This window comes from Gekko japonicus, unplaced genomic scaffold (assembly GCF_001447785.1).
Source record: "Gekko japonicus isolate JY-2015 unplaced genomic scaffold, Gekko_japonicus_V1.1 scaffold341, whole genome shotgun sequence".
Lineage (NCBI taxonomy): Eukaryota > Metazoa > Chordata > Lepidosauria > Squamata > Gekkonidae > Gekko > Gekko japonicus.
In genome coordinates this window covers 448,295-463,088 of record NW_015170898.1, presented here as the reverse complement: position 1 = coordinate 463,088, position 14,794 = coordinate 448,295, and the positions used below count along the sequence as shown (strand labels likewise).

Sequence of the window (14,794 nt, the reverse complement as noted above, 5' to 3'; positions counted from 1 at the left end):
GAGGTTAGTCACTATATGCTGGAAGGTTAAGCCAAGTATCCTTCTACAGTGTAAGCAGCTGGTTCTGGTTGTTCCCTGTAGACACAAAAGAGATGCCTCCTGGACTCTTCTGCAGCACCTCCTGCTCCAATGAGGTCAAGGAAACCCAGAACATACTATTGGCTTCATGGAAGAGACACTCTGTGAAAACAACAAAAGGGTGCCAGAAAACCCATCAGCAGGCAGCCGTGATGCCACCAAGTGCCTGGGAATCTTCTTGTTGCAGTTTTTCTAGGAAAATTTCCCATACATTTATTAGGATGTCATATAATGATCGGTAAAAGCAGTACCTTACTTCAGTAAATAACTTTCCCCTTGTGATCTTTATTTGGTTCTCAAATTGCCTAGTAACTCATTATAAAAGAAGGTAACACAGAATTGGCAGTTACATGTACACCCACCCAGTTCTTTCAGGAGTACTTATTTCAAGCATCACTCTTGGCACTGAAGTGGCTGACTTCCATACTAGTCACAAGAACAGCAAGATCAAGCCACTGAAACATGGAAGGGATCTTTATCTAATTTGAGTGTCGGTGTTGCCAGATATGCATATACACATTGTAAATTAAAACCAAAGAATGTCCTGATGAAGGCTGAGCATATCCAGGGGAGACACTCTGCTGAATCACTGTGTGTGTGTGTGTGGGGGGGGGGTGGCAGAGGACTCGGAGAAGCTGATCAGTTAAGCTTGTGAGAACTTATATAATCTTCAAGCCCCAGTTCCTCAGGATCTAAGTTTGTCCTATGCTATTTCTCATTCACTCGTGGAGTAACCATTCACTTACATTCTAGTAGTGAGGCAATCACCATACTTTGTACATCAGTATGAAGATTTGTATTGCTGGTATTTGCCCACACACCAGCAAGAGATAAACTGCACAAGGTCACAATTTTTTATACATTCAGTGCAAACAAGTATAAGGAAATGCTTTTAACCATAGCATAAAGTGCCCCACCTGAACTAATAGTAGCAGCTAACATGGTAGAGAAGGGTTTAGCTTTCTTTGGGGGGAAAACACATTAATCAACATTGTGCTATTTCTTGGCCATATGTATGAGTCAACTATTCTAACAGCAATGTGAAGTAGCCTATAGTCTTGTGAAGTCATACAGAAGTGGAAACTTTTATCCCAAAACATTTAAAACTAATAATTCAAGTTACACTGTATGAAAAATATGGCCGTGACAGAAAGTTGAAAATACCTCAAGATTTAGTAGATAATGCCCCAGATCAAAACTAATTTTCTGTCATTTTCAAGAACGTATTCCAGTACCCAATCTAGACACTGTCAATGGATTTTCTGTATCTTTGGTACTTTCATACTCTCACCCCACCCAGACCTGTTTGCTTTGGTTGCCAACATAGTAGATATAAGATTTGACTTTGGCAAGACTTAGATCTGTGTGATCATCAAATTATGTTAGCCAATTTAGACACAGTACAAAAAAGCTGTTAAAGAAACCGAGGATTGCATGTAACGGAGTAGTTTCATCAATCCTGTATGGGGGAAACTCAGCATGTGCCTATAGGGATATCATCACTTCCAAAAACAACCTTCAGAAGACTTAGTTTCCCATTGTTTGGTGAAGAGGGAACAAGAATATAAAAGTATTTTATTGATTACCGTTCACCAGTATTTACAATAAAATAAACAATATACAGTCTGCACCTTCAACTTACTACAAAGTTTTCACCTGGTCCTCTCAGAACCACGTAGCTACAAATACAGAAAATAACAGCCTTATAGATTTACTGTGCAATCCTGAACAGAGTTACACCTTTCTAAGACTACTGACTTCAATAGTCTTAAAAAGGTATATCTCCACTCCATTGACTTCATGTTTTTAAAAAAGGTATACCTCCACTTGCACTGATAAAGGACTAAGTTGGGAATAAAGATGCATGCATGTGAATCAAAATAGAGAGCTACAAAAACACTTGTGAGTTTGTTCAAACTGCCATTAAGAGTCACTATGAACTTTATAAAACACTTTACCTAATATGCAGGAAGCAGTATCAAATGCTCTTCCATAATAATCAAAGCAAATAGCACAAACCCTTTTTTCTTTTTGTTTATGCAAAACACATGACTTCAAAAATAATCAAACTTATCATATTAGAATGTAGACATTTTCCACATTTCTGGTAAGTCAAAACCAAACAGCTGTTAATATCTTTATACATATATAAAAAAAGAAAAGCCAAACAATTATTGTGCCTCATCTTCTGGGCATGAGTGCCAAGTTAGCCGCTCTTCATAAAATGCAATTACAATTTGGGGACATTTCACATTAGCTTCTCTGGCCAGCACTAAGTCCGCTTCATCAGAGTCCTTCCTGTTTTAATAAAAAATAAACTTAAATGCTGTTTAAAATTAACCAACATGTACAATCTGTATCTGAAGCACCTTTACTAGCTCTTTTCAGAAGTAGGAACTCATGCAGCTCAGTCTTTGCATGTTTATTTGGAAGTTATTCTTTTGTAATCAATGAGACTTATACTCAGACTAGTGGGAGTAGGATTATAACTCTAAATTCATTGTTAGAAAAGAATCATAAAAGTTCTTCTCCACAAACAGGAAGTCATTTAGAAAACCCAATGCTTATTACAGTAGCCAGGGATGGGGGTGGGTGTCAGTCCTATTTATTGCTGTTACTAGATGGTAATTCACCAATTAATGTAGATTATGCCACCAGTAAATAAGCTGACAGCAACTGAGAAAGGAGGTTTTCCATAGTAGCTATTTCAAGGCTGCAATTTTAAATCACAGTAATTTACTGAACTCAGTGAAACATGATTCCAAAAACTTAAATGTAACATCAGGCAGCTGATCTGTTAGTACGCTGACTCCTGCTTACTTCTACCACAATGGATCAACTGGGGTTATTGCTCTGGAAATATTTCTTATACTCCCCTGAAGTCTTCTAAACTCTATTAGCAGTAAAGCAATAATACTTATCAATGAGATGGAGGATCACATCCCTTCCACTACAGTAGTCAATACTTCCCCATTAACTGGTTTACACCAGCAGAATAAAATCTATTCCAATTTCAAAGCAAATCAAAATTTAACATGTGTTCTCAACTACTACTGCAATTTCCATTCTATCACGTACCACTTCATAAGAAACATTAGTTCCCCACTACTGTCTGTGGCTCCAATTATTCGCTCAGGATCAAGACCTCTCGCAAATCCTCTTGGTTTATCAATCTGTTAGAATATTTAAAGAAAAACTCGTTTAGTTTACATATCCTTCCACAATTGTAAAATGCCGCTACACAGAATCCACAGCTTCATGAAACAAGAACTGTAAAAAGAGGCCAAGCTTTAATTCCATAATATGCACGTGTAAAATGGAAGCCCACATGCAGGTTTTCAAAGAGTTCAGAGGCTAAGGAGGCACTATAAAGGCACCATTTTCCTGCACACACAGATTGTTGGAATCTTTGTGGATGCAAATAGGCACCTACAATGCGGAGGGAGAAAGTGGTTGAAGTTGTCCCCTCCCTGCTTTTTCTGCCAATGAAGTGCTGCTGGTTACTGAGGTGACCGTGCCTGATTCCCCCTCCTTACTGAAGTTTCCAATGACTAAGTCTCTTAATCCCCAATACTGGAGCTATTTGGGGAAAGGAGAATCCACACTCATGCTTTGTGGGATCCAATCCAATGTGTCTGGCCTTTCACCTATCAACATTCTACATAGCTTTTTTCCCCCAGGACGGTATAGTTAGGAATACATTTTACAAATGTATCAAGTTATTCTGGGAAACTTTTCAGATCCACCAAGAGGCTAGTAGCTGCTCCCTAAAAAGCGCACTATGCAAAAATTGTGCCCCATGAATTCTTATTAAGGGATCTGCTGGTATGCCAAGGATCATTCAGGAAACAATATCCAAACCTTTTTAACTAACTTACAGAGTCCCTCTTTTTCTTTGATTTACTGTCATCAGATTCACTGTCCGACAGAGATTTTCGTTTGGCACCATCTGTCTTCTCTTTACCAGCTTTCTGAGAGTTCAGAAAAGCTTCTATTAACTCTGGACAATCCAAATTCTCTTCAGGTTCCCAGGTATTATCCGCACTGAGAAAAAACACAAAGTTCATGAAACAACGAAATTAATTAAAAATCTAAAGCAGAAACATTAAGCTTAAGAACATAAGAGAAGCCAATGTTAGGCCTATCTATTCCAACACACTGTCACACAGTGGCCAAAAATACCAGGTGCCATCAGGAGGTCCAGCAGTGGGGCCAGGACACTAGAAGCCCTCCCAAGCACCAAGAATACAGTGCATCACTTGCTACAGCCTGAGAGTTCCTATCTATACCTTGAATAATGAATGTTTCTCCAAACTTTATGAATGTGACTCTAACTATGGTTTATTACCTGATAATCAAGTTTTTGTTTTTACATAATCTTCCTCTCTGGATGAGACCATAAGGGTATTTTGAGGACCAACTAACCTCCTATGAAAACAGTTTTCCCTTAATTATATGTGTTAAAGAGCCTAATATCTTATGTGGGAAAAATTGGAAATCTGTTTACAGAACCTTGCAAATAGGGGTGGAGAAAAATATAACACAGTAAGAAAAAAACAAAGCAGCATATTAACTTAACATGCAATAATAAAACAAATATTTCTTCTACATATATTACTGCATTTTTTTACATTCATACATATGCCCAAACACAATAAAAGGACACCACTTATTCTGGGAAATTATTTAATCTGGTATTTTTATCTTCTTTATTACTTCCAAACCCCCCAATTTAAATAACCATCATCTGGGATTCTTTGCTCATTTCAAAATGGAGTAACATAAATTTCTGGTTTTTACAGATCCTAGTCATTGCTTCTAGCTTTTAACTCGACTATTGCCCACTATTAGTATTCCTAACGCATAAAGTAGAACATAGCCAGTAATATGAAGTATTTGTGTTACCCTATTTATAGTTTAATTTGTAGATATCCCCACCATACAACTAACTGGGCAAGGTACTTTTTGAGATAAACATACTGTTCACTCTGCTGAGTGACTGGCTGCAATAAACATTTCACAATGTTTTCAGTAGCACATGTACCTTCCTACACCGGCACTATGGCTGTGGAAAGATGCAGCACATGTCACTAACTATTGCTACAGGTGATATAATGGAAAGAATTAAGTTCCTTACTCAGTAAATCCCTTCCATTTCAAGAAGTATTCAACCTTTCCATTAACTACACGTCGATCCAAGACTTTCTCCACAACAAATTCTTCAGGTTCTGCTTCTTCAACTTTTTTGCCTTTGCCATTCTGCTTCTTCCCCATTTTGTGCTACAAAACAAAATAATTAGAAAAAACACCTTCTTACTAGTTACACCACTGTTCAACTCCAGGTTAGTAGCAATTGGGTCTACAAGTAAGACACTCAGTTCTCTCAAATCTGACATTCATTTGAAAGAGGGGTTTTTAGTCCAGTGCAATCAGTGCCATCTCTGCCCAAATTATCTCCATGTAGCTTCTTGTCATTCTTAAAATTCATTGTAAGAGGCTTTACAGAAGAGCAAGAAGCAAATCTAAGAGTGTTAATTGTGGAAAGAAACAAGAAAAATATTAAGAGGCAGCTACCCTGTCTTTTAAAACACTAACTGATTTATTTTAAAGGTAGAAGTTAAAATAATTTGCATATATGTTAAAAGTTATACATGCTTAAGAAACAGCAATGCTCCAAAGATAGCAATAGACTTGATACTTTTCAGAGTTTCAGACTTTTCTACCACAATCATCCATTCTTGATTTCCAATTTCCTTAGGAAACACAGAATGTACATGTCCAAAAGCTTCATAGTAGAGCTCAACATACTTAAATGGAGACTTTTCCACTGGAACAATCTATAATACATTAGTGTGGTCTGCTGTGATGGAGTTTTTTTTATTATTATACAGTTTACCAGATTAAACACAGGATTGAAAAGAGCTTAAAATTGATCTCCATAAAACACATTTAACATCCAAACATAATTCAGAAATTTAAGTAAGTTATTACATCCACATCATCCTCAAGGCATTCCAACCTCAATAATGCACAATTCAGTTTAATGGGATATGTTATTTTTTTGGTAATATTCCTATGCATTGGCTTGAAACCAATATATTAGTGTCATGCTAAAAGTGCTGCAATTCTGTTAGAACCAAAAGCAAATGTTGTGAACACTGTTTGGATGCTCTACTTTTGAGAAGTAGAATTTGACATGGTAAATGAGAGGAAGACATGTTATTTTCCCCACAAGAGCCTACAATGTGGGGCTTACAATGCTGATTCCAAAACTGGTTAGGATCAAACTATGAATCCAATAATGTCCCAGGACTTTTTTTGGTGTCAACTGTAGCCCCCCTCCCCCTGAGTTTTAACAGTGTTTTGTGGTATGTCAAGGGGAATGGGTGTTCAGATGAAAGAAAATCTACTGTACTTGAACAGGACCTTGCACAAGTCTAGACATTTCTTTTTGTCCTGGCCCATTTAACTGAAATGCAATCCAGACAAATTTCTAATTTCACTGCTTACCCCATTAATAAACTACCAACCCAAATGAAATTTTCCTGAAGAATGTCAGTAAAGATGAAAAAGGGAAAATGTGTGGAGATTAATTTCACCTAATAATGGAGACTGACACTAGCATCTCAAACTAAGCTATTCATTATGGATATACTATAATCTACCCTAGAAACTTAAAATAAAGAAGAATCCAAGTATTTTCCTACAAATGTAAACTGAGACAAAACTGAAGACACTTGAGAATTTCCCCCCCTAAACTATACTAAATAAAAGGCACACTAGAGATTAAGTGTAAGACTAAGCACATATACTCAGAATCATACTCAAGTTTATTCAATGGGTAAGTAAGCTTCAAGCAAAGTGTTCACAAGATTGCATGCTAAGTCTCTCTAGATGACCATCTACCCACATGTATTTCCAAGCCACTATTGTGAAATTCATTTTTACCCAAAGATGTACAGTTGCCAAACATGTCAAATGTTGCATGCGTGTTAGGGGTGGGGGGCTTTGAATATAGCTGGATGTCAAACAGTTGTATACACAATATTTGCAGCTCTTGGCACAATGTGTAGAATGCGGAATTCATGCTCCCTTTCTTAGGAACGATGCATTGATACAACAAGCTCTCTATTTCCAAACTGCATCCTCAGTTAAAAGCTCAGCAGTTGATTTATCTTTCTTCCATTTAGAACAGGATTGCCATTAATCATTCAATGATCAATATTTATGCATACCAATAAAGCCACCCTTTTGAATAGGCTTTGTATAAAAATACAAGGTATGAATTCTTATGGGGGCAACTAAGTTGAACATATCCACTGCCAACTAATTATTTCCTTCTCTTGAGTGGTCCTTGACAGCATCACTAGCTCAGCAATCCCCACACTATGTACCTTGGAGAATTAAGCCACCATTGTAAATTACCCACTATTACTTATGGAAAGAGGATACAGGGAGAGCTCCTCCTCTCTGCAAATATACAAGAAATAGAATCATGCCAAGGGAGATTATGAAAACATACCAGGACTCTGATTCCACCCATACTACTATTAACAAGTGCAGGAAACCTCAGAAGTTTCAGCACTGGTAGAAAACACAATCTCATCCCTCACTAACTGGCCTTAGTTGGTGACAGTAGGATGCAACATCAAAAAGGGCTTTTTCATACTTCTTGCAAAGAAAATAGGTGCCCCATTGTTCTGACTGAGAAGCAATATAGATGGATATTTATTTGCAATGAAGTGTGCCTCAAAGGTTATCTGGGGGAGAAAAGGAAACTGACTTTGATCAGGCACCAAGTCTGGGGGACACTGCCCTGGTTAAACTAAGCCACTCTGTCTGGACAGTTTTGTAAATGTATTTAGATTCAGTCAGTGTTATGCTCAAGCCATTATCTGCAAAACACAGTTCAAGATAATTTACTCTCTGACAATAGGCAAGAGGAACAATATCTATTTCAACATTATAGTTAACTAACCACACCACGGGTCCTTCCCTCAGCGCCGGCGGGTAAACGAGGGACCGGAGGAGAATGCCGCGCGCCAGCGCGATCACACCACAGGCGTCTGGAGGCAGCCCGTGGCAAACGTTTACTAGTACCTTGGAGGTACTAGTTTTTAAAGGCGCATTGTAGGCGGTAAGCCACGGGTGCGCTCCACCTCCCAGATGTTGGGGTGTGATTGCGCCCGGATAATCCACCCACCATCCCTGCCTCTCCCGCGGCAACTTTGCCATGTGACCAGGGCCACAGTTTTTTTTTCAGTGGAGGCTGATCACTTTTTTCAACATCTGTTAAACTGATTATAACTTACTTTCCACTCAACAGCTTTCCACTATAGAATGAAAAGATAGGCTAACTGGATCTTATTCCATCCCCTTCTCTGTATACTGCATATAGATACTATGTATAGAGCAGGCTTCAAGAATTAATTTCTACAAAAATTAAATTTACTGAAAGTGGCAAATGGAGTGAAAACAAACTTTGCTTTCTATCTAGTAACCTCACTTTTTGGGATCTGGTATTTTGGTAGAATAATGCTGGGGAGGGAAGATGTGGATGTATCTTTTTACACAGAGATGCCAATGTATAAATTTGAAGAAACACGGTGGTTAAATCCTTAAATATGTTAGGTGCTCATGAACTTACCAATGTAGATTTATTGGTGGCCATTTTTATTGCAGACTTGCTGAGCTTTTACTAGAAAAATGCATGACAAAAGGAATGTTGCATTACTCAGAGAAAGGCATCTCAATACAAGTATGGTCCTTGTTCTATCCCCCAAGAGCTCAATGCATTATTCCAAGTGGTGAAAATGACTGTTATTTCAAATACAAGTTAATAAACCTTGATGTTATACCTTGGTTGTGCTAATATTATTTGGATTTATTAGACATTTGACATGCCTTCTCACTTATATCTTCCATTCTAATCTACCACTCACAAAAATCTATAGGACAGCCTTATTGATCAAAAACCTAGATAACAGACAATAATGTAATAAAACTTTCAGCAGTAAGGTTTGATTTTATATTCTTAGACTACATGGATTCAGATCAATTGCTCTGACCAGTCATGAGAATTCAGGATTATGGTCTGGTTAATTACATAGAAATATAGGCTATCTACCTATCTTAAAAATCACACACATATCTAACATTTGTATCTTAAAGAATTACTTTACCAATTTACTTTTTAAAGGCAGGATACAAATCTCCTAAAAAATTAATAGAAATCCTGAGTCTAAATCCCACTACAGCTCATTTCCAGTGTGGTCTCTTGGCAACCAGTAAGGACCATCAGCCATGAGAATGAGAAAAGCATGGAAGAGACCAAGAACACTCTTTGACTCAGCAATCCTGCCTGGTTCCCATCTCTTTGGAGGAGATGCAGTACCATCGTAGCTTCTAGGCCATGCAAATCGCTCATCGCGCTTCGACTTAGAAGAAATGGAATGAGACAGAGTCACAAAGGCCTGTTCAAGAACTAAATGCTTAACCACGAGGCAGATGATCAAGAAAAGGCTGGGCGGGGGACGATGCATGCAAAGTGAGCCTGGATGGGCCTCCCATATCCAACAGAACAGAAGGCTGCTGCGATCGGAAACGCCGCGTCCCTAGCATGCGCGGAAAACTCCAGGCCACTGTGGAGGTCGAATCACCACCATTCCACCATAACCGCCGCCGCCGCCACGTTTTCCCCACACCTGCAAGCACACCACCACCCATCCGAGGCGCTAAAAACTTCAACGGCTTTTTAAAAACAAAATGTGTCTACGCCTCTCGCGGCTGTTCTTCGACTGTGGCTCAGGCAGCCGCCACCTTTTTTCCCCCCGTCTGGTCCTCTCCCGTATCTTCCCCCATTCACAGGCGGCTAATGCACTTATTTGGGATCAACTCCCAAGGCTGGCGGCTACACTTACTTCTGAGGAAAGGTGAAGACGGGGTTCGAGATGTTCCAACCTGTGTATGCCTGGTCACTGCCTGCACCCCAGACTGCAAGTAAACCGCCGCCGCCCCCCCACCCCCCCCCAAAGGAGTGGGGGACCTAGTTGGAAATTACCTTAAAGGCAGCCCTACGCCACAAGAGCCCTTTTTTATAGGCCCTGGAGGAGCCAAGAAACGGCGGACACGATAGAGGGGAAGGAGGAAGGGGGGGGGACGTGACGAGGGAGGAGAGACAGGCCACGCCTGGTTATTTCTGGGAGTTACATAAAATGTAAGCCGAATTCTCCAAACGAGCCACGGCCTCCTGCCTCTGCTATGCACATAACACGACAAGTTAGACGAGAGGGGAGAAGAGAGTAGGGGGAAAAGGAAAAATACGGACTTCAATGGTGCCCAGCGGCTCCGCTCCCCCGTAGTCTCCTGGCTCCCGGCGCGCACTGAACCAGCAGCAACGACGTCCGAGGGGGCGGGGAGCGGGGGAGGGGCCGCGGCAGCCGCAGCCAGGGCGGGAGCCGCGAGGGGGCTGGGCAGGGGCGAGGCGGCGCCGCTGCGCACTGCAAGCGCCACCCCCCTCCCTCCCTCGTTCCCGCCCTTCACTGCGCCGCCGCCGCCACTGTCGTAGCCGCTTCGCACACGTCCGCTGTGGTCGCCTCTGCCGCGTGTAGACCCGAGAAGCCGCCGGAGCGACCGAGGCAAGGCATCGCATCCCAGAACCCACTCGCTTTCCTTCTCCGTTTCTTCAGCGACCCGAGATGCCTCGTGGAGATCGGGAGAGCGACTGGGTGAGTGAGGTAACGGACGGCGTGGCTCCATAATGGCCGACTCTCCCCCCCCCCTCCACACCCCATTGTGTGTCTCTATCGAGTTTCCTGCTCACCAAGAGGGCCTCACACTGAACGTGGGTTGAGGGACAAAATGGCGGGCGCGGCGAGGAGAAGGGTTTAGATGGGGTTTCTTTGAGAATTTAGCTCCTTTGAAGCGGCTACGAGCCCGGGGAGGGGGAAGTTGGCGCGCCAAGGTGGGGGAACACGAATGGTGGCTTGTTTCACGGTCCTTGTCCTTACAGATCTGCTCGCTTATCGTTTGCCCCTGTGAGGTTCTTGGGTGGAAAACGTTAAAGCGAACTAGGGAGAAAAACCTTACCAATCGTTTTTAGCGATTTTCCCCGATCATGAGGGAAGGTCGTTGGACTTTAGGATCCAAGGAAATCTCTCAAAGGAAATTGCTCAAAGGAAATAACACATTTTATATACCTCAGCCCCCCCCCCCCAGGCAACCCTAGTGCTTGGGGGGGGGGGTATGGGCCGTTAGTTAATTTAAGCCCCCTCCCTTTTTGGCGCGTTTATTATTCTTCGTACCTCTTCGGCAATTTCCGGAAAACGACACGAAGGCTTTTATGGCAGTCGGGTTTTTTCCGGAAGTTCTCGAAGGCGCTAAATTACGGGACGAGTGAACTTCGGAGTTGGAACGACCTTTACCGAAGATGGCCGGTCATACTCGGAAACTGCCGAAAGAGTCTTAAGTAGTATCGATGCGTACTTCGGACATTTTCGGACCGAACATAATTAATGACCTACCCTTTCATTCAACAAACAAAACCTTTATGAAATAACTGTTCCAAGAACGTCCCCAATAAAATGACTTTTGTATTTCGAATAATGTCCAGAGATTGCATGAAATCGGCGGGTCTGTACGTTGTATTTCTGTCCAGTTTACTTTGACAGCCTTGGGATTATAATGATTTCAAAATATGGTGTCCTTTTCGAAGTAAATGAGAAGATTGGTAAAGATTCAAATTTAAAGTACGTAGGAACGAAGTCCGCCATTATGAGAACAACTGGCCCGTATTCTGAAACGATTTTACGCTAAGCATATGGCGCCTGCTACGCTAGCAGTGGAAATCAAGGCTGGGGTGTTACATCAGTCTGCGCTCGGGATTGCGGTATGCTTGCGCTGGTGAGAGAACTAAATGCGGCATAGTACGCTATTAGCGTAGCGCTGTGAGGTGACGCAGAGCTTACTAGTTGAGACGCTTGGTGGCGCAATTGGCGGAACTTGGTTTTTTCGTCTGGTTGAAGACGTTAGAGGCGGCGGAGGAGGAACGTTCTGGAAGGGCCAGCGGCGGTTAGATGGGGAGGCGGCGGCAGCAGCGGGTTCCGGAGCCCGGCCAGGGTCAAGGGGGAATTATGGAGGTCGGTGGCTTGCCTGATTAGTGTCTCATGAGCCGCTTGGGAAAGAAAGGAGGGCTGGGAAGGGGAAAACGAACTAGAAGTCGAGAATCGAGTGATCTAGTCTCATTAGAGAGGACTTATAGGAGGTGCCTCGTTATCGCCTCCGTAATCTACTGAGGGAGAAAACGGGACGCAGATGCGCCGGGTGGGGATAAAGTACCCTTTCTTGGCCTTCTGGGAGCGATTCCCCTCCCCTTAGTGGTGCTCGGCGCCATTTTCTTTCCGAGCCTGCTGAGTACCTCTTAGAGTCGTCACATGGCGGAGCCATCTTCCCTGGGAAGGCGGGGGAGTTGGTTCAATCACTGAACAGTGTTTTTTAATCACTTTACTGCTGAGTAGCCCTTAGAAACTACCTTTTTGAGTAGCCACTAACTCAATTTTTCAGTTTTCCTGAGATGAAAAATCTATTAAAATCGGTGTTTGTGTTCTGTGGCAGCGTCTATATACAATAGATTTAGGTCTCCATGGCACACTCACAGCAAAGAACTGCCCCCATCGTTTCACTTTATCCTTTTGCTGTCTTAGAAATTGCACTAATTTGCCTTGTAATATATTTTAGCCATCGACAATGGAATCATAAGTATTGTATGTGTTTAAATGATTGTTGTTAGTAAAATAACATGTTATGACTTTTTCTGTTCTTTGCTGATATTGTCTTTATTTAATTACTCAATACATTGTGGAATTTTAAGTCCCATACTATGTAATCAAATGGCTGAAACTCATGAACAGTCTTTGAAGATTCCTATTTAAAACATAAGCAGAGGCATGCTAGATCAGAGATCTAGTTCAGCATCCTGTCTCACAGTGGCCAACCAGTTACTCTGGAGGGCCAACAGCATAGAGGCTGAGGTATTCTGGTGTTGCCTCCTGACCAGTGTTCCCTCTAAGCTGAGTTAGTGTGAGGTAACTCAGTTTTTTAGCCTCCAGCTCACACATTTTTGTCTTAGCTCAGGAAGGGGGGCTCCATAGCAAGCTTATTTAGGCAGTAGCCAAATCGCTCACTCACAACTTTAATGCCAGTAGCTCACAAAGTAGAATTTTGCTCACAAGACTCCACAGGTTAGAGGGAGCATTGCTCCTGACACTGATATTAAGAAGTATTCTGCTATGTCAACAGAATAAAAACAGATAAATCTTGTTTTGGGAGACAGCCTTGTTGACCTTCATAGGGAAACACCTAAGTTTCTTGAATAATCCCCCTATCTCAACAAGTAACCTGGTATGTTTTAGGGAGCTGGTATAGAAAATGTGTATGAGATACAGCTAAACTGCTTGTTTTTCCATCTCCAGAACATTTTAACAAATTAGTTGCAGAACCTTTAATTTTGTTTTTCTGGGTTAAGGAACAGGTTTCTGTATAATAATGTGGCTTAATCTTTAATTGTGAAAATTGTCCATTGGACTATGTCTTGCATCCATTTCAATTATATTAACACAGGCTAGTGCATTTTTCATTATTAGAATATTCATGTAGCGATTGCTGTAACAACTAATATGGAAGCATCATGAGTATATCTAACTCAACATGACCCTATCTGCAGATACTAAAATTCACAGATTGGGGCCATGGAGATAGGAGGACTATTCTACAAACCTGGGGGTGACTCCGGTTGGTAGAAGAATGCTAAATTAAAGGGGGTACCAAAAAACCCAGAGAGAACGGGTGACGAGGTGTGTGAGGAGGAGGAGAGGGGCAGAAGAAGCAGAAGCCAGCATGGTGTGACCTCAGCTGCTAAGGCGAAATTGGAGAGGAGCATGGAGGGAAAGCCACCAAGGCTTCTTAACTGATGAAGTGGCTGTTGCCCCATTGGCAGCAACAAAACTGGAAGTAGGCAGTGGAGGAGGTGTGGGACTCACTGTCCTGTCACTTCCAAGGCAATGACCTGTGGGATGGGCGGATAAGGAGGTGTGGGATTCCCTAGCTATCCCTGTTGCTGAGGTAGCTAAGTGCCAGCCCCATGGGATGAAAAAAACCAGAGGAAGAGTGAAAGAGAAGGGGTGGGAGGAGAAAGTGGGCATGAGTGAGGTGGGGTGTGTGACAAGATTGGGCAGCGAGGAGGAAGCAAAGGCAGGGAAATGGGATGCTCCTCCCTGCAAGTTCCTCGTGGGCTCCCGCTTATAGTATTAGTAAATTTGTAGCAGTATTCAGTTTATTTACTCATCAGTAGAAGCTGTGTTTCAGTTTTATAGCAAGGATTTATTGGATTGCCATAGTCTATGGTGGTAGTGTAGGAACACTGGCCCCGGTCACACGGAAGGTTTTGGCCCAGGAGAGGGACAGATCGGGGGCGCAGCAAACGGGCGCGATCTCACCGCAACATCTGGGAAGTGGCGCGCACCTGTCCCTAAAGCCGGAAAAGCCGCTGTAAAAAAGAACCACCTACAGAGGAGGAATTACCTTGAATGCCGCATCAAGCGTGGCCGTGGGATTGCCGGCGCATCCGTCCAGAGCAATCCAGGCTCCCGGCTAAACTGCGCATGCGCACACATGCGCAGTTTGGCTGCTGCGCTCTTCCTTCAGTGGCTCTCCCCCCCCC

The 14,794-nt window shown here is 42.3% G+C and overlaps 2 protein-coding genes across 9 annotated transcripts in view; one reads left to right on the top strand and one right to left on the bottom strand.

Moving 5' to 3' along the window:
- Nucleotides 1-357: 357 nt before the first annotated feature.
- Nucleotides 358-10,491, bottom strand: CBX3 (chromobox 3). Of its 4 annotated transcripts, none has more exons than XM_015418592.1 (6): nucleotides 9,999-10,427; nucleotides 8,726-8,776; nucleotides 5,216-5,358; nucleotides 3,957-4,122; nucleotides 3,157-3,251; nucleotides 358-2,376 (listed from the first exon to the last, which is right to left on the bottom strand). In XM_015418592.1, the coding sequence occupies exons 2-6, from the start codon at nucleotides 8,747-8,749 to the stop codon at nucleotides 2,250-2,252; spliced, it is 555 nt and encodes a 184-aa protein (XP_015274078.1). In that variant the 5' UTR covers nucleotides 8,750-8,776; nucleotides 9,999-10,427; the 3' UTR covers nucleotides 358-2,249. The 4 variants fall into 4 exon arrangements, with proteins under 4 accessions (XP_015274078.1, XP_015274080.1, XP_015274081.1 ...); XM_015418594.1 differs by having other exon boundaries at nucleotides 10,139-10,201; XM_015418591.1 differs by having other exon boundaries at nucleotides 1,620-2,376; nucleotides 10,406-10,491.
- A 97-nt stretch (nucleotides 10,492-10,588) lies between these two features.
- The window catches only part of HNRNPA2B1 (heterogeneous nuclear ribonucleoprotein A2/B1), a 14,444-nt gene continuing 10,238 nt past the window's right edge, over nucleotides 10,589-14,794 (top strand). For 3 of the 5 annotated variants that reach the window (XR_001482713.1, XM_015418590.1, XM_015418587.1), the window contains exon 1: nucleotides 12,104-12,215. Coding sequence is in view for 4 of the 5 variants with exons in the window: in XM_015418590.1 (XP_015274076.1) it covers nucleotides 12,153-12,215 (63 nt within the window). In the remaining variant the exon portion in view is untranslated. Of the gene's footprint in view, nucleotides 10,815-12,103; nucleotides 12,216-14,794 lie in introns of those variants that run through there. The other 2 variants (XM_015418589.1, XM_015418588.1) reach the window with 2 other exon arrangements.

Excerpts from the sequence above, each read along its gene's own strand:
- CBX3 (XM_015418591.1), bottom strand. The coding sequence starts at position 8,749 with ATGGCCACCAATAAATCTACATTG. Across the intron at positions 3,252-3,956 it reads CAAAGAAAAAGAGGGACTCT|ATTGATAAACCAAGAGGATT; the intron begins GTAAGTTAGTTA and ends ATATTCTAACAG. Across the intron at positions 2,377-3,156 it reads CTAATGTTTCTTATGAAGTG|GAAGGACTCTGATGAAGCGG; the intron begins GTACGTGATAGA and ends TTATTAAAACAG.